Here is a 19,481-nt window from a genome sequence, read left to right on the forward strand (position 1 = left end):
CAAAACCTGAAAAGTGCATTGATCAAAGCTATTTAAAACTACATGCTAGGTTTGAAACATTTTTACCTTTTTAGTAACAAAAACAAAGGGAAGATATGTACATGTAATAAAATTGGACAAAAGTCTGCATTTGAAAGAATTACAGCAAGCCAACCTACAGGTAAAGAATCCAAGTCTGGACTGAAGACTTTGTTATTATCCACACTCAGGCTCTAAGTGTGGGCAACTGTGGGCTGAAGATAACTGACTTCAAATGAGAGCCAGACCAACTGACTCCTGCAGGACCTGATGCCATTAACCTGGCACTATTCCTCCATGACATGACACGAGATCCTTGCAAATTACCTATGAGCATCTCTCTTTGTAGGTATCCACCATGCAAGTCTAGAGATACAAGGCTGAAAAGGGTAATGAGTCAACCAGTAAGTGAATAGGAGCTTATAAATAATACCAGCTTACGAAACAAAACCCAAGACTTCAGAGGTGCCTGGGAGATCCTATTATTTAACTGCACAATCCCTGCAAAGTTCCAAACACAGAAAAGTAGCTTTTACATTTAATCCCTAGCATAGACCGTATAGATACTCTTTATCTCATCTTTAGGGTCATAAGGACAAGGATTTCTGTCATTTGAAAGACCAAACCAGAAGGAAGTATCAGATGCTATTGGGGTTTGGAGAGGGGGAGCTACTGTTTGTTTTTAAATAAAGAGGAAATCACCAAACAGCAAAGAAGTTCATTTACCTGCTCAAAAATGAAATAAAGACAAATGGAATTAAATTTTATTGTACTTTTTCAGGCAAACAACCCCAAATTTTTTTCAGGAAAAGACAGCATTCTAATCACTGCAGTCTACAGAGAAAAGTCAACAATGGTGACAGAGTAAACAAGCTCAACTTTGAGAAGTAGAAATATTTTATTTCAGTCTTCATATAAACTATTAGTAATATATATTACACAAGTATCAAGACATGAAAAAACTTTAAAAGTCCTGCTGTTCCTGCAACAGTTAGCCTCTTTTCTCCTTAAGTCAAGAAGAAAGCCAAAACAGAAGTCGCTGAAGTTAATTAATATTAACTATTAATAACAGCAATTTTAGTATATTTCCTCACATCCACATAGAGGAAACTCATGAGAACAGTTATGCCAAGCTCCATTTTAGGAACTTAACCAAAAACTTCTTTGAATAAAAGTGACACTAGTGAAACTCCCTACTCAGAAAGGAACGCCACAAAAATCTCACCCTAATATTGAGTTAGTTTTATGAACAGAGAATCTTTGGCAGTGAAGGCCTTCTGTACATAATCATAGACATATCATAATGAGGATATACTTTACTATCACAAAACTTCGTTAGGTAGTTGATTAATCCTCTTCTGTACCACAATTTTCCATTCTTAAGATACTGCTGTCTTAAGCTTCAGCAGTTGGAGGATGGCAGTAACAAAGACATTTTGCAAATTTCCCTCTTTATGAAAGAAATGTCCGGACTGTACCCTTTATTGTCCCCCTGCAAATAGGGCATTTCCTAAGAGATGGGGCACATTCTTTGCACACCACTAAGTGACCACATGGAATAAAAACAATAGAAACTTCTTTGTCCATGCAAACTTTACATGTTCTTTCCTCCTGCAATCTTCTTAATTGTTCTTCCATAGGTAAACCTGGAAAAAAATAGGTAATTTTTTGTCAGCCTGAATACATGTGACTATATCAAAATGTATTTATTTAAAGTGTAGCCATGCCACTTTTCACCTTTTACTTCCCTACCTGTAATGACTAAATATAGATGGCAGTGAACATTTTTCAGAGCTCAGAAAGTGGCATGCAAGGAACTAGTCTGTACTTTCCACTTCTGTGAGATGACAGTCAGGTCACGGTTGGAGGCCAACCAGTGTTTACACTTTAGGAAATGCTGTACTTTTCTTGGTTGGATATCAAAAACAAACACAGCCTGACTGGTGGGAGTGAGCTATATCCAGGCTTGTGTACTTTTCTGCAGTTTATTAACAGATTAAACTGCAGGACCAGAGCAAACTCAATCTCATGTCTGTCAAGTTTTTATCTACACAGCTGTTGGTCAAGCTGGATCTCAGGACATCTAGAATCCACTCTGGAAAAGCAGAGATGATAGCTGTTCTGAAATGCTAATGCTATTTGTTCTCCAGTCTTTACCAAATGCCTGAATGCTTGTATCAGGATCAAGTCCAGCATGTGCTACTTGAATTGCTGAGCTCCAGAAAGCTCTACATCCTGTGATATGCAAAAGCATGAGCAAGGCACAAGGTACAGCTTAGAGTTGATCGACCTACTTGCAAGTATGCACATGCACTTAACTTTTGGTTAACTTTTTCAGTCTGTATTACTAAAGCAGAATCAGAGATGGTAAAGCACCAAACCTATTTCTTAACCAAAGTATTTTTTTTGTGTTAGCTGCTTGTTGTACAATTGTCTCTAAGATAAGAAGGTAGAATTAAAGGTACCTGAAACATCCTCTGTGGGGACATACTTGATGGTCTTCTCCACTAGAATAAAAGAAAAAGAATCCTTATCATTTAACTAATCTATGTTCAAACAGCATCTGTTAGTTTCTTTTTCTTTAGACTGCTCTGAGAGCACTGATAAACTTCTATAAAAGGATATTCGTCAAAAACAAAAGGAAACCAGATAGACATACCAAATAAATCTTTGTAGAGGACAGGGTCACAATCTCGTAGACAGTTCCTGAAGATGCTGGCTGCTTCATTTCCTTTCACTAAAATTGTATCTATCAGTTCCCTTGCCTGCAATGGTATCTGAGTCTTCTGCTTAATAACATCATGCTCAAGTTCTGTTATCACTTTAGCTGATAGTAAACTCCCAAGGATTGGGAGTACACATGTTAAACGTTGGAATAAAGCCATTCGATTCTTCTGGATCAAGTACAAATCATCTGCAATGTAAGGAGGAATTAGGTAAGAGAATTAGGAATACAATACTCCAAGCTGCACTTCTGTTTAACAATAATTAATACATTCTTCACTTGCAATGTTTGCTTATTACACATCATTAATAAATCCCTCAGCAAGTTTTAGTGGTATTCACGTAATGAACAGACTTAAGGAAACCACATACAAGCAGCTCCTGAGCCAAAGCCTGCTCACAAAGGAAACTTCCTGCAAAGAAAAAACTAACACCAGTGCTAACTCATCAAGATGCCAGAGGTTAACTTTTGTCAGTGCTAGGCTGCAGATAAATGAAAGCTCTTCTAAGAAGTGTCTAACAAAATTATGCACAAGAAAACCAGAAGTACAGCACAACCAGACGCCGGAGACTATTTTACTACTCTACCACAAACAAGAACAAAAAAATTTCCAGTAGGATTAAATGCTGAATCCATCTATGGTTTTTTGACAGAAATGCAACTAGAAAAGAAGCAGCCTTAATTACATTTATAATTGAGAAGTTTCATCATGATTCATAGACTCAAAATCAGAAGGACTTCTTCAGGCTTCAAAACTTACACAGCATTGAAGAAACAAGAAATTTTAAAGACACATCAAATAACAAATTGCTGACATACATAAGCCAGACAGAAAAGCAATCTTTGGCCATCTTACAGAATCTGAATTTATAGAAGTTTATGGCCCCCTCTAAGAGGTGGATATGGTGGCTTACTGATTCAAGCAGCTTAAAGAGTAGAAAAATTTGGATAAAAATTAGTAGAGTGCACCAAGTGTTTCATTAACAGCAATATCAATGCACACAAATGAAAAAAAAAAGGCTTTGGATGGATGAGGTGATTCTGAACCCTTGGCCTCTGCTATTCTCTGAACCATTCTCCCAAAAGGGAATGAAACAATTCTCAGACTGCTAGTTCCATACAGATATCCTGACAATGCTTTAAGAGAAGCTGATCCTAAAAGCAATTAAACTAAATCACTTAATGCATAAAAGCAAATATAAAAACTATACGTATTACTAACTGCTTCAGGTTTCACTTTTATTTATGCCTGATGCCTACCTGATGCCACTTCTTCCAACTGCTTTTCTTTCTCTTCCTCAATCTTCTCATCTTCAGCCATAAGCAGATCAGACACAAGATCATTAACAGTCTTGTAGTTTTCTCCACTGGCCAAGATTTTACTTTGCACTGTTTGCTTTATTAGCCTTCTACTGAATCCCATCTCCAAGGCAGCTTTAACCACAGGTGTATTCATCATGATTGCATCTTCTGAATGACTCTCTCCAGGTTCAAAACGAATAACTAATCAAAAAGGGAAATCCTCATTTATAATATAAAGAACAAAATACCCATACAACCCCAGAAGCTAGGCACATCAACATTACCTACACACATGAACACTGAGCAGTAAAAAGTTTCAATTGTTTAAGGAGAATTTTGTTTAAGTAGCTTTAAAAATGGAAGCCAGTCACTCAGTCATGGATTGAATCCAAGATAAACATCAGTCCATGTTAGGCCTTTGTTAAAACCTAGGTTAATCCAGAGAAACCACAGAGAATTCCATTGTGCGTAGCAGCTTTTTTTATACTTAGTTATTTCTAATTTCAGCCTTGAAAAATGGCCTGGGGGTATGCCAGGGGTGGGGGAGGGAAGTCAGAGTTTATAGCACAAACAATTGCTCTATTCCAGCTTTTGATCAGTAATTTGCATTTAATTTAGTAAACACTAGACACATGGGATTCTGACTCATTGTCCTCAGCCAGCAGGGACTAAGACAGCATTAACTCCCAGAGGGTGAGTGGGTTTTTCCACTATAACTAGAGTCCAGTCTAGAAATAGTGATACTTCAGCTTGTCCTACCTTCTTCCTTAACTACTGCTGCTCAGCTCAGAGCATTTACCTAGTTATGTGCCTAGAGATGGAACTGCGTAACTGCATAGTCATGACACCCTCTAGCAACTGTTCCACCAAGCCCAACACTTGTCTTACTTAACCCAACACTGAAATGAAAAAAAACACAGCAACCAAGTGTGCAAACCCAAAAATTTCAGTATGAGGTGCTAGCATGAAAATAAGGAAAATGAAAAACAAGATCTCTTGGAGGTGTTTCCTTGGAGTTTGTCAACACAACATCAGAATGATTAAACTTTTAGGAAACAAATGTAAGAATTGGCTATTCAAAGCTAACTTGCTGAGCAATCATAAAGTTTGCAATAACTTCAAAATGCTGAGGAAGTTTAAAAACATGCTTTAATATACATACTTGGAGGATCAAGGTTTTCATCTACAGGTGGATCAGAGGTTGACAAGAGCTGTAGAATACAAGAAAACTATGTTAGTATTGAAGTAATGCTCTTCCCTCTATGTATCTTTCTAACATACTGTTCATCACCAATCCTGCTAAGCTTTCTACCCATTAAATATTTCACCAGCAGTTACACAAGTCTGCAAATGTGTACAACTGTATTATCAACACAAAGCTGGTGCTGACCACTTTAATGAAGGGGAGTCTGGTTACTCTTGCCATAAGAATTACAAATAGAAATAAATCACATTGTCCATGACTGATTTCTGAAATAATAATTACTGATCTGTACTATTCAGTGTATAATCAGAATTTCCCTATGCTAACATAAAGAAGCTCACTGCCTCATAGGGACTCTCCATAAGTAATCTGTAGAGGTTAAACTCCACTAGTCCAAGACTAGCCATGGTTCAGCACTAGTTTCTTTATTTGCTCATGAAAAGCATTTATAATACTAGAAACTCAGGAGAAACATACATAGAAATGAGGCAGAAGAATGGACTGAACTCAAAAAAAAGAGCTCAGCACTGTTCAACAGGGGAAAAACAAAGTTACAGGACAGTAAAAGTTTACCTGTTCAAGGAGATGGGGGAATCTGGCCTGAATTTGACTTACAAACTCTCTTCCTTTTACACGAAGCAGATACTCACACCTGAAACATGGACAAAAGTGTATTAAATCACACTTTCTACTTGCCAAAGGAAAAAAAAAAGTAAAAGAATGAACAGGTTTACATCCAGTGTAAGTTAAATACATTTCTCCTCCTTCAGAAGAGAAAGAATACTCTTATTTGGAAGCTTTGGTGCAGCCTAGTGTCCAGTGACACTTAGATAAAGTTTTTCCATGACATCCAGCTGTCAGGAGGCTTATGTATATAAATGTATTTACATTGCGTTACATTAGCAGCTTCACATTCTGCTACCAGTTGTAATCAAAATGGCATGTCATGAGAAACAATACTGTGTCAGAATCACTACAAAGTGCAATGATAAACTGTTTCTATCTTGCCTCTCCCCATTCTAATCTCCTACTAAAAGAATTTAACAAAATATAACACCATTATCAAAGCCACATCTGCTTCACTAACACAGGTTTATCTCTTATGTACATTTACTGACAGGCTTAACAGAGTAAGAAACAACAGTGACATTTAACCCTACATACATCATACAGTCCAGCAGTAGCTGATAAATTGTCCATGAAAGCCTAGCTGGAGATCTACAATGAGAAGAACTATTAGCTTTCCTGAAATTAAGTGCAGCTATTTCTATAATGGAGGTGGTGATTTCCAAGGGCATGGATAGCAATTAGGTATGAAATTGCCATTTAATTATAGGTGACATTAAAAAATTATTTCTGTCCTTTTACCAGTAGAGATGTACTAAAGAGCCACTGACACCTTTTTCACAAGCCCTTCCACATATAGGAAACTAAACCTCACAAGCACAATAACTGGTTCAAGAGCATTCAGCATGGGCACAAAACCAGAACCAATGAGTTAAATATTCCTTCTACTTAATTTCTCAGCAGCCTTTTCTCCCCACGATCAGTTTACTGACTGCTTCTCTTACAGAGAAAAGTACGCTCATTAACAATGCAGTCTCATTTGCTGTTGGTGATCTGGGGATGCACACAGCTTTTAATGAGGGGGAAAGCATTATACGCCATGATTAATGAAGAAATGTTTTAATTACACCCACCTACACACTTGAGAGCTTTTAGACATACGTGCAATACATCCAAATGAAAGAGCGAATTACATCAAATAAAGTTGAACAAAACTATTAAGTTTTGTTCATTTGTTCATACATTATCTGCCAAAATTAGAACATTTAGGAATATGAACAAATTATGATAAAGATTTTGCAAGTTACCTTGGAAACCACTTTGCATGCTCAACCCATGGATCATCTCCAGACTCCCAGCACCTTAACCCACCATCACAGCAAAAACATTTCACATCATCATTGCGACCTTAAAAAAAAAACAAGGCAAATTATCTAGCAAACATTGACACAACTTACTTGAAAGTAAACGTTGACATAGCAATATGAATAACACCGGAGAAGTCTGGGTTTCTTACCTACATAGTAAAAGCCAGCATCTGCAAGCTGTTCAGGCTGAACAGGAATTCTGGTTGGCCAGTTTACGAATGTTTTAACACGTGCTTCATGGGTTTGCATGGTCACATTTGAAACATTGAAACTCTGCTGGTCTCGGATAAGGTTTTCCACAAAAGGGCAGTTGGGGTAGTGTCTCCGATGCTCTGACATAGCATTATCTTTTGGTTCCCAATTACACAGCTGACCACCACAGGTAAAACAAGCAACTTTGTCCGCTGTCCCCAAGTAATAAAGTCCAGCCTTTGCCAGATCAGTGGGTGAGAGAAACGTCAGTGGCCATGAGTGAAAGGTGCGTAGCCTAGCATCTTCTGTCCTCATAGAAGGATTGTGAAGCTTGGGGCTCAAGAATGGAAGGTCTTCAACTGCCCTGGTAGTTACTGGGTCTTGAGGAAAACTTGAAAACGAGCCACTGAAATATCCAACCTGTTCCAAACTTGGAGAAAGTGCTACGGAAGGTAGAGATGGTGAGAGACTGCTTGCAAGTGAGGGTGAAAAGGCAGACCGAGACGACAATCCAAGGTTACTAACTGAAAGCATTCTTTGAACAAAACTGCAGCTAGGATACATCTGCTTATGTTTTTCCATAGCATTATCCCCTGGCTGCCAGTTATCCAACGTTAAGCCACAACTGAAGCACTTGACTTTATCTTGCACACCCGTGTAATAAAACCCAGCCCGGGCAAGGCTCCGCTCTGACACCGGCGTGTTCATGGGGAAAGTAGAGAACGTTGACATTCTGTAGAGTTCACAGGATAGGTCATACTTCAGTTCATCACACAGAGCACTCTGCCTCATGATGCTGGCCAAGAAAGGACTATCTTCCACTATGTTCATAATGAACAGTTTTGGGAAAAATGGGACAAGTCTTCCTCGGGGAGGTAGTTGTGTGCATTAAAGGCAATTTGGAACAACCCGCGCCTGTACAAAAGCAATAAATACTTTAAAGTGTAACTTCAAATGTGCATACAAATAGAACTGACCTCATGATTAACAGCCTTTAAACATTTGGGAAGTTCTCGTACCTTAGTTTAGCAACTGCTTTCACCACAAAAGCTTCTCCATCCCATTTTAACAATTGAAGAGAGCATGTTGAAAAGCAGTTTCCATCAATTCATATAAGCATCATATGCTTTACTTGTTCTGTATATTGGGGAGAGCAGTAACAATTTGTCAGGCTCGGGGAGGTGGGACCAAAAGAGGAAAAACCTCAAATGGGTTTATCAAAATTCCTTGTCAATAAAGAAACTAAACTGGGCAGCAACTAAAACATTGCTCTTATGCAGAACATATGTTAAGCGATTTAAGCCACAATTTCACCCTAGATAGCTGATAATTATGTAACTTATACACATACAAAGATTTTACTTTGTAAAACTCACTAGGAGGCTGAAAAGAAGGGTTTATCAAGTTCAAAGGGCACACAAAAAATAGAGACCCTGAACTGACGTTACTGAACTGATCTTGTATACTTGCTACCACTGGACTCCAAAAAAAAAACCTCTCAAGTTCTGCATATTGTTGTATCAAGTTGTTAAGACTGAGTAAGTTCGTTTATATTCAACTTCAACACGTATAAAATATTCAGCTATTAGAGAAACAAATCCTATACACTGTCTCAGACAAGGATGAATTCTCTTTATTAAGAAACCTGGGATAGCCCCAGGCTTGTCTACAAGTTAGCACCAAACTAACAGAGCACTTCAGTTTTAACCTGGTGCCTTAGTTACAAGTACAGAGCTATCAAATTTAACATAAATTAATTGCCTTGTGTTGAGACATTCTGATGCTTTATGCTGTTGAATAAAGTTTTTTCTGTATGCCATGTTTATGGCATACAGAATCAAACAGAACTCTCAGATTTTAAAAAAAACAGTATTTGATGCCTTAGTTTCTTTATTTCTGCACAGAACTACCTCCCAGAGGTAAGACTGAAGTCCCTTCTAAGGTGTCTACGCCTCCATATTGGTACTGACTGTCCTCAAGAAGAAATTTTAAGTATTTGTAGTTTCAATCATTCAATTTTTTGTGGCAGAACAAAACCTATAAGGAAGAAAAAGAGTTTTTTAAAATACACAAGATGAGGTGCATGAAATGTCTATGCAAACAGCAATTACATAAACATAAACAGCATAAGCTTTTTGCATTAATAGAATGTTAAGGGTTGGAAGATAATTAAATCATCTAGTCCCACCCCCCTTGCCAAGGGTAGGGACACCTTCCAGTAAACCAGGTTGCTCAGAACCACATCCAACCTGGCCATGAACATTGCCAGAATTGGGGTGCCCACAACCTCTCTGGGAAAGCTGTTCCAGTGTCTCACTACCCTCACAGTAAAGAATTCCTTCCTAATGTCTAACAGCAATTTCCTCTCTTTCAGTTTGTACCCATTATTGCTTGTCCTGTCACTACAGTTCCTGACTAGTTCCTCTCTAGCTCCCCGGCAGACCCCCTTCAGATACTGGCAGGTTGCTATGAGGTCTCCATGCAACCTTCTCTTCTCCAGGCTGCACAGCCCCAAGTCTAATGTCTGTTCCTCTGCCTGTCCAATGTCAGCTAGAAAGTTCCAGGGAGTCAACTTCACACACATCGTGATAGGGAGTGGATTTCACACACTTCATTTCCCTGTTATTGACGCATATGCAAAACTGTTTAACCCACAAGCAGAATTTTCTGGCAGATGAATCCATCTATTCAGGCTATTTAATCACAAGCTGTATAACAGAAGGTATGATTCTGTACTAAAGAAGCTGCATCCATTTAAATTGGTTCAAGTTTGCAGATTCCCAGACAATGGAGACAGTTCTATAACACTGACTTATTGAGTACAGTATTTTCTTATTCAGGAATGAGAAATCGCTTGTATTTGAAGCAAGGACATCGGCAAAACTGAACTTCCCCAAAAATGACAGGTAATGACAAACACAAAGTTCAAAGTGTTTTTATATATGTAGCTATGAAAAAAATATAAAATTATATATTTAGTTGTCTGGTCTGGAGAATCGATTTGCAGAAAGTTTTTTCCAGGAACAACTCAGTCATGGTGACACAGCACTGCAGAAACATCCCCCTGAGCTGAGGCCCCAGATCCTGAGCACCAGACCCCGCATGGGCCTGAGCGCGGCCCCAGCCCCGGCAGCCCCAGCCCCACGTTCCGGTCCCCCCGCGGGCCTTGCTCTCCACTCCCTCTCCTCCCGCGGGCCCGGGCCCCAGCCCCGCTCCCGAGCGGGTTCCAGCGGGGCAGCCGCGCTCTCCTCCAGCGCCGGGGGCCACAGCCGGGGCCGCAAAGCTCCGTCAGCCCCCGCCACCAGACCGGGCCAGAGCACAGGCGCCCCCCGCCCTCTCCCAGCCGCTTCTACCCGCAGTACCCCCCGTACTCACCGCCTCCGAGGGGGCCCCCGCAGCGGCCCCCAGCAAGGCCCAGCCTATATGCGGCGCCTGGCAGGGCACGGGGGAAGAGAACCCCACCGGCACCGCCCCGCCGCGGAAACTCCGGCCCGGCTCGCCCGGTTGCCCCCGGGCCGGGCGCAGGCGGCGCCTGACGGGGCGGGCTCAGCGCCGCCCTTTTCCGGGCCCGCGAGCGCCCTCGCGCGGCCTGAGGGGCTCCGCGGGCCGGGCCTCGGCTCCGCCGGGCGGGCGCTCCGCCTCTCCGAGCGCTGCGCTGCGGGGGAGGGCAGCCCTGCCGTCAGCGGGACATTGGGTACTTTCCTCTGTTCTCTTCCTCGGGTGGGGGAAACCCGAGGGTGCCTCCCGGGCGGGGATTTCCAGCCCGCGGGCTCGGGGCTGCTGAGCAGCCGGGAAGGGGAGCGGCCGGAGGGGCGGCCCCGGGCCCGCGGACCCCGCGCTGGGCAGGCCGGGCCCGTCGGTGCCGGCGCCGCGCTCGCCGCAAACCCCGCGGTGTCACCCTTGCTCCCTGACACAGCGTAAAACACAGCTGCTCGGCCACATTTCCTAATTTAGGCGGCTCTGCTCCCTGCAGGAGGGGGGACAACATGACCGGTGAAGGACTTTGGTCGCTCGAAAGCACTGGGGAAGACCAAGAGGAAGAAAAAATAAGGCCATAAATTTCCACTGGAGGGGTTTAAGACGGTATCTCTGCATGTCGAAATCTGAAAATCTTCCACAGCACCTACCAGAATGCTGGCCAAAAGCTCAAAATGTCCCAGCAGAGTCACGGTCTGGCATTTCCTATGAACAAATAGCAGATAAGAGATTTTAAAAAGCCCCGTTTTGTAATGACAAATTGGTAGAAGGGTGTTTACACAACTGAGAACTGAAGAGTAAAAATAAGGAAGTGTAACAGCATTATGACACTAGTGGGTAATTTTCTGTATCAGAGTTCCAGTAAGATGAGTTTCTTGCAAGAGACTCATTCATATCTTTTCTAAACTTTAAAATTTCCTGCCATATGTGATGACATTTGTTATATATAACAATGGTATTAAATTTGAACTGTGACAGCAGCATCTAGTACAGCACAACTTCTACTGTAACATTACTTAACATCATATGATAGAGAAACATTTGCATTGCAGCAGTTGCAGAAAAGAAAGTTAAAAACTTCATTTTAAAGTTTCAAATGGTTGTCAGATCCCTGATACATTATTTTAAGGAAGCTGCTGACACGGGGGAGAGAAGGTTAAAAAATGAATCCAGCTCTCCAAATACCTTATTGTGAGCAGTGCTGAGTGCTGTGGTTTTGTTTGACATAGGGAACTGTTCAGTCTCACGCAAAGAACTGAGCTCTGTATTTATGTGTGGCTTTAATTGCAAGCGCTTAAAGATTTACCTTGACTAGTTATCTCCAGTTTCGGGACTTCAAGCAGGACTCTCCAGGTGAAGTTACAGATCTGAAGTCATATATATGAAGTTAATATATCTATTATAACAGGTTCTTGACGTTTTACTGTACATTCTCCCAAAACTAGTTAACCCAGTGCTCCTCCTTAACTCTCCTCCCTCCCTCTCTCCCTCCCTTCCTCCCTTATGCTACTCCACACCCAGCTACTATCTGCACTTGCCCTCTGTACCCTTGGCCTCCTGCTAATCTGGCTATATAAACTCCTATTTCCTCCCCTCCCAGGCCTCAAAGCAAGCAGTTTCAGGTTCTCCCTTTGTGCTTGGCAGCCTCATGTCGCAATGGAGGAAGGGAGGGGGAGAAAATAAAAAGCAGGCTAAAATGGTTGTGATAGGAGAAAAAGAGGTGTAGCTGTCAGGCACTTTCTGCTTGCCTCGCTTCATTCAGTATAGTAGCAGCCCCCCATTCCCAGTAATTTCTTCACTTTTCAGAGAAAGAGGTAAGAGGGAACTTTCCCCACTTAGCTGCAATGATGGGTTGTCCTTTACCCAAAGGACATTAAGTAAGAATGTAACTGAAGTGTTCTTCTCAGGGCTGAAATTCCTGAGGAACAGTGCATTATCATTAGCTTCTATGTCTGCCTTCAGCCTGGGGCTAGGGTAGCTCTCCAGAGGCAGAGTAAGAGGGCAGCAGTGGTCCTTAAGCCCTACCCAAGCTAAATGCATGCTTTGGCTTTGGTTCTCAGGCTGTAGCATATCACTGGGACTATTCCTTATTCCAGTCCTTTCACCAACTACATCAACCTTCCAAGATCAGTCTTGACCTAAAATCCAGTGAGTGGGTGGGTGAAACAAGGCCTCTGCTTTGCAGAGGGGGGAAGAGGACAGCGTTCAGATGAAGCTGTCCTCAACCAAAGGAAACCACAGAGGTCAAAGTGCTGCTGCCACCTTACCAGGGTTCATGAAAATAAACCTCATGGTAGTATTGACTGAAAGAGCAAATGTGAGAGAGCAAATTTCTGGAGGTGAAAGGCAGTGACCTGGCAGCATGAGTGCATTATCACACCAAGTAGCAGAGCCAGCCCTTGAACTACCTGATGCTGCTGCGAGTCCAGAAGCCTTCTCTGAAAGCCTTGCTTGATGTCAGTCTCCCCATGCTGTCATCCTTCCAATCCAATGCATTGAATCCAATGCATTCTCCAGCTTGCTATCTTCCACAATATTAAAGAATCTTTAATGGTGCCTCTGTAAAACACCTCTAAGCATCCATGAAGAGGAGAGATGGAGAAAACACACATTGTTATTTGCCTTTCCATTGCTACTGACTCCTGTATGCACTCTCCCACAAATCTAAACCCCCCTGTAAAGCCTGTATTGAAAAATAAAACCTGTTACCACTGGGTAGTGCCCACATTTTTCAGCTTTCCAAAGGTATCAAATGCCTCCATGGAACATGACCTGCTTATTCTGAGCTCGGTAGTGCTGGCTTCACTGCAAGCGTCAACCCCCATTCCAGAAGTAAGGAGTAGGCTTCATCATATAAACTGACCTAACATGGTGATTAGGGTTCCACAAAAACCTTTAGAAATAATTCCTCAACTCCTTCAGGACATAAGGGGAAGATAATGATGAGAGAAATAAGAAAAATAAAATATTAAGGAAAACTTTGGAAAAGCAAACTTGAGGCAAAAAATACCAGCTGTAGATAAAGTAGCATTATCTATTCAATTTACAAATGAAGCCAAGTTCCAAGAGCAGAGTAGTTCTGACATCCTGTAAACATGAGATCAGATAAACTATGTTATGATAATCTATGTGGGTGCAACTGCTCACTTCATTTTGACTGAAAACAGCAACTTTTAATTCTTTTTTTTAAATTTTATTTTTTTAATTTAGTTACAGGTTTGTTCACCTTTGCCCAGGGGTAGAGGAATTGAAATTTCTCTTCAAAACCTCTCTTCACCAGGAGATACCTGATGATCTTAACATCCACAGATTTGGAGTAGCCAGAAGATGCACAGGAGATAACAGAACATTAAGGAACATTACCCATTGATGTAGCCAGGGATACCTGGTCTGGGAACAGAACAATAAGAGAACCAAAGAATGAGGACCAGATTAGCATCAAAGGCAAAGGGATCAATAACCAATAGGAAATCGAATACTAAGAGTTGTGCAATTTAAGACAAATGAACAGGAATTTCTTTGGTGCTTTTATATATAAATATGTGAAAAGTGAATTATTAAATAATATGTGAATTATTTATTTATTTTATTCACATAAATAATATGTGAATTATTTTCACAACCTGGGCATGTGTCAGATGAAATAATTTCTGTTGCACATCCTGGCCAGAATAAAGTAATGCCTTGATTCTCTAATACTGAAAAGATGTTGTAGAGTTTCTGGTTTTCCCACAGTTTCGGTGACAAAGGCACTTACATCTACACCAGCAATAATGATTACTTTATTTCTATGAAATTTTTTCAATTGCATTTCAGCATAAAGCAAAAAAAAATTCAAATGACACAAGGGACAAATATAATATCTAGATATTAAGGGTATTCATGACTCATTGTGATAACTCTAAATGTTCAAGGAAAAAAAAATCTTGCTGCTCCCTTTCTGAAGGTCAGTACATTCACAGTCTGCAAAGTTTCCATTCTCTTTGCACACAGACAAGAGTTTTCTTTTTCACATCCTCCTACGTTAAGGATCACGAGTACAAAAGTTTAGGTTTACCTAAATCAGTTGTGGGCTTTCTCACATTTAGTGCTCAGATAAATTCTCCCATAAGCCATAGGTGGTCTCAAGAACATATCAAAGCCACACTGAATAAGCTGAGGCTTTTAAATCAGTCAGAAACTCTCATTAATATTTACTTGGAAGATAAAAAATAATTGGAATGAGTTGCAAGAAGATCTTGGTAGATGTTGAGTTCGATTCTCTTTTCAGCTTGGAGAATCTGCTTGCTTTTCTAAGTTTTATTGTTTGCTTCTAGGAAGACCATTTTGTTCTGGTGGTATAACAAATATGCATTCAGCAGGAGATAGGAATGTGAAGAATGCCAAAGCAGAGATGACTTGACTAAAATAAATCACAATCAGGTGTAAAGAGGACCACTTATATATCAGGGAAATAAAAAGGCTTCTATTCAACTGCTTCAAATTGTGTCAATTCAGAGCCCCACATTCCTGTTTTTTTCTAAAGGAGTTTTCTTTCTAAGCAGCAGGTTGTCTGCTTTGACTCCAAGTTACTTTTTGCTGTCAGAGTAAGAAAATATCTCTAGATCTGATTTCCCTCATTTATTCCCCATTATCTCTCTGCAGATCTTAAAACTTTCCCAAAGGTGTTTCATTTTCATTTAAGTTGAACCAGCTGTTGCTACTCATATTCTTGGGGAATTTTTTTATGTCAACACTCCTTCAACTGAAAGAGAATCAAATATGGCACTGTTTAATTTCCTGAGGGTTATACTGAAGGTTTTCTACTGCAACTGCTGCTGTGTTCAGGAAGATACAAGTGATTTGTAAATCATGCTAAATGAGATTCCAACACACTTTACCTAGAAAATGGGTGATTGCCTTGACAAAGAGTTCTGATTAAAAGGCCAAATACCTCAGAAATTAAAGCATCCATTCAGATGCTACAAATACAAGATGACGTTTCCCTAAGTATTTACATCACCGTTTCAAATGGCACAAAAGCACATGGGAGCACACTAACTCCCACAAACCCAGATACAAAGAGAGGAGATAAGCCTTCTGTTGCAACATGCAAAATAAGCCCCAATTCTGTAAGCAAAATTAGAAATCTGATCTCTGTGCCTGCCTGAATTCCCAGTGCAGCTCATGGGGAACTGATTTGTGATTTACAGTAAAACCAAAAAACCCCAAGCCCCTGTATGCAAACTGAACAAGCCATAAATCAGCTCTCTGTGGACAACGATGGCACAAGCAGTTGTAGTTGACACAGGGTTAAATGACAGGAGTGGGGGCTGCTTGGGTTAATCCTGGTACTAAAATTGCAGCTTTCCATTTTTATATTCTGCTGCACAATACTGTTTTTCTTAAGAACATAAGAGAAATTAGAGGAATCATAGTTGTACTGAAAATACTTTCACTTTCACTTCTTAGGACTTACAGGAATAAATAAATTAAAAGTAATGTAGCATGCATGACTGAAAAAAATAGTTTCTTTTAGACATTAAATTGTAATATTTTCATGAGAACATATTAGAGAAAAAACAGAAAAAGAGTGATGCATCTTTGATAAGGGGTTAAGCTAGAAATTTTTGGCTAGTAGCTACAAATGGTTATTAATTTACATACCAGTACCCACTAGATACACGTAACAGGGAGGGGATTCAGATGAGGAACAAGTGCCAATTGAGTGAATATAAGTGGCTATTTATGACAAGGTTAGAAGACTGGGTTTCTAGACGCTGGGATGTGCTGTCAAATTTTGACAGATTTGATGTTAAATTGTTCAAAGAATTGAAAAGTTATTGGGGTGGAGTGGACAGACAGATACATTATTATAAAAAAAAAGAAAAAAAAAATTCAGGCTAAAATGACATGAGATGTCATACTGAGTACTCACTTGGATTTTTTTAGAGGACTAGATAGAAAAATTTCTCTGTTCCCGGGGTACTTAGTCAGAGGGACCACCTCAGACTCAGAAAACAAAGATTATACTAAAAGGGCTTAATTTAGATCAACCAGTGGCTTCACTGACCTCAAATCCATCTATCCCAGTACCAGTCAGTACCAGACATCCCTGGTATCAGCTAATCTCTTTATGTAATGAAAACCATCTCAGCCTCTAGTACAATAATCTGGGCCTATTATCTGAAGTCCAATGTTACTAATTGTGATAATCCAAAAGGTCACTCCAGTCTGTATGAACAAAGATTTTGGGGGGAAAAAGAAGTCTGCATGCAAATTGAAACATTCTTGGGTCAGGAATTCAGAGTGGCAGTGAGCACAGCTGGCCTGGGAAACAAGAGTTAGATGCTGTGTTCATTACCCTACAGTGCTGCTGAGACAGAGGGTACAGTAGCCCTGGAGAAGCAAAGATTCCTTTGTTTCTCTGCTGAATTACTTCAGCAGAGGAAGACCTTTTCCTGCTGAAAAAGCACTGTCCTAAAGATCACTGAGATCAAAGAATGTGAAAAGGGCAGAGGTAAGATTCTCCCATCCTTCCATTGTGCAAGACTCAAGAAACAAAGCACCTCATTCCTAACACACAAGACAATAAGAACACATTTTGAACAGAAAGAAAAACCTGATAAAATGTTCTTGTGCAGCATCTGGAAAATTAAGCCCCAGCCTCTGAGGCTTTAAATCTCTACTTTAAGAAACATTAATGTAGTAAGTTGATAGATTTTATCCTGCCCTGAGAATAAAGTACTTATTTAAAACAGACTAGACCAACAGTTCTGAGGCACAAGGTGCTGTGCTCCCTTCAGGCCCTGGAATAGTGGGGATTAAATTACCGTCTAAGGGCCGACATACAAGAAGTCTCAATATCAAATTTGTTGAAGCTTTAGGCACACAACATTATATCTAGCACCACCTGCACACTGAGAAGTACAAATGCAAGGGTCTGAATAAAGTACCAGTGTCTTGAGGCTTGATACTGGCCTCTTGCCACTTCCTTATGACTTCCTTAGTTTGATTTTAAAGAAAACTAGCTTTTATCCTGTCTCAAAGCTCTTCCTAATACAGTTTTGAATGTATATCTAACTAAAAACATGGTTTGTGTCTGAACTTTGTCAAACACATTCTGTAGGTCTCCAGAACAGTCTCTTTCACTTGGCCACACAGTTACAAGCACAAAATAAGCTACTGTGAGAACATTCCCAAAATGAAGCAGGTTATCTTCCTTTGAAAGTATATACAACAGTTTGGCATTGGCCCAGGACTGTAGGAGTTTCTGTTTTTTGTGTTTCTGTTCTTCTTACTTGGAAACAATAGTGGTATTCATGCCTAGGCAGTTCATGAGGTTACAGCTTCTGAGGCTGCGTTTCTCAATACGCAGCAATCACTATAAAAGATGCAGCATACTTCAGTGTTACCACAGTGATTTCCCTTCTGCTGGCTCCTGTGGAGTAATTAAAAAATGTATGTGTTTTAAAGTGAAACATTGCTTGTACATACGAAGCTACTCAGTCCTGCATCCAGACATGTAGACCTGTGGGCCAAGACTTGGTAGACTGGAATACATGTACTTTGTGATTGTGAGCGCTATTCTTTTGTTTTTGTCCTTTCAAATTTCTTTTCCCCCTCCAGTCAACTCCTCCCTACCCAGTGCTAATCTCCTGCACACAGAAAATGAGTGCATTTATACAATATCCTGTTTGTCAAACGTTGTTTTGTCCCTTTAGTTATTGTACACAAGTACTCTTCAGCTGACAAGTTGTCAGCTGCATTGTTCGCAGGTTGTCAGGCCTCCCACACTACAGTGTACTTGCCCAGCCTCAGAGAGAAAGACTGTGGCTTTTTCATAGACCAAAATAAGCAAAAAAAAAAATTCACTGTAAACCAATTTTTTCTGTTCAATAAATAGTTGAACAAAAGACAAGTCATTGCAAAGCGATGTGTGTTTGTCTTCTGTAACATAACGCTGTGGCAGGCACTGCAGTGAGCTAGAGAGGACAGGCATGCCACAGCAGCTCCAAAAACAAAAAGAGCTGCTGACCAACAAAACTCTTGGGAAACACCAAAAAAGGGTGCAGAATCTGAATGTCAGGAAAGAGAGGAACAAAGGTTACAATGATGCAATTGCCAAGAGAGAATCATCTAGTAGAACGTGTAAGGGCTATAGAATAGATATTTATATCTGAGCTGGTCAGTCTTTACAGTGGAATGAAAGAAGGACATGCCTTTAGGATGTGTTTTTGTATTAAGTCCTAAACCAGACATTTAAAATGGATTACATGCATCACCCAAAGTGTGTTTTTCTTTCTGGTGATTGCTAAGGAGATGAGAATGGTAATGCACTAGGGAGGTTGTTCCAAGGTCTTGCATTTTTGTAACATCGTTAGGAAGTGAACATAGCTAAAATCAGAGGACAAGGGAAAATTATAAACGAGTCAATGGTTGTTCCAGATATAGATGTTTTTTAGTGCATGGTTTATGTAGCAAAGGCAGGAACCAAACAGTTGTTCTCATGAACCAGACCTGTAGTCTGCTGCCATTTCTAGGAACCACAGAAAATACAAGAAACTCTATAGCAGGAAATTATGAGTAAACACAACAGCTCTTCAGATACTTTTTTATTTTTGTTTCTGTCCATTTTTCACTTTTGTTC

General features: G+C 40.4%; 1 protein-coding gene and 1 long non-coding RNA gene across 6 annotated transcripts; one reads left to right on the plus strand and one right to left on the minus strand.

The window, feature by feature from the left end:
- Positions 1 to 892: 892 nt before the first annotated feature.
- On the minus strand, positions 893 to 12,296 carry LOC107210777 (inhibitor of apoptosis protein). 5 transcript variants are annotated; one of them, XM_015642074.3, is made up of 11 exons: positions 10,751 to 10,862; positions 9,286 to 9,412; positions 8,395 to 8,512; positions 7,333 to 8,290; positions 7,124 to 7,223; positions 5,823 to 5,901; positions 5,208 to 5,256; positions 4,004 to 4,246; positions 2,678 to 2,932; positions 2,484 to 2,525; positions 898 to 1,664 (listed from the first exon to the last, which is right to left on the minus strand). In XM_015642074.3, exons 4-11 carry the CDS (start codon positions 8,204 to 8,206, stop codon positions 1,471 to 1,473), a joined length of 1,836 nt encoding a protein of 611 aa, XP_015497560.1. In that variant the 5' UTR covers positions 8,207 to 8,290; positions 8,395 to 8,512; positions 9,286 to 9,412; positions 10,751 to 10,862; the 3' UTR covers positions 898 to 1,470. The 5 variants fall into 5 exon arrangements, with proteins under 5 accessions (XP_015497532.1, XP_015497560.1, XP_015497541.1 ...); XM_015642046.3 differs by lacking the exon at positions 10,751 to 10,862 and adding exons at positions 11,503 to 11,557; positions 12,159 to 12,296 and having other exon boundaries at positions 893 to 1,664; positions 7,333 to 9,412; XM_015642055.3 differs by having other exon boundaries at positions 7,333 to 8,512.
- LOC107210796 lies at positions 10,953 to 11,832 on the plus strand. Its single transcript, XR_004498239.1, has 2 exons — positions 10,953 to 11,069; positions 11,349 to 11,832. It is a non-coding gene; the product is annotated as an uncharacterized LOC107210796 (long non-coding RNA).
- Positions 12,297 to 19,481: the final 7,185 nt, after the last annotated feature.

This window comes from Parus major, chromosome 1 (genome assembly GCF_001522545.3).
Source record: "Parus major isolate Abel chromosome 1, Parus_major1.1, whole genome shotgun sequence".
Lineage (NCBI taxonomy): Eukaryota > Metazoa > Chordata > Aves > Passeriformes > Paridae > Parus > Parus major.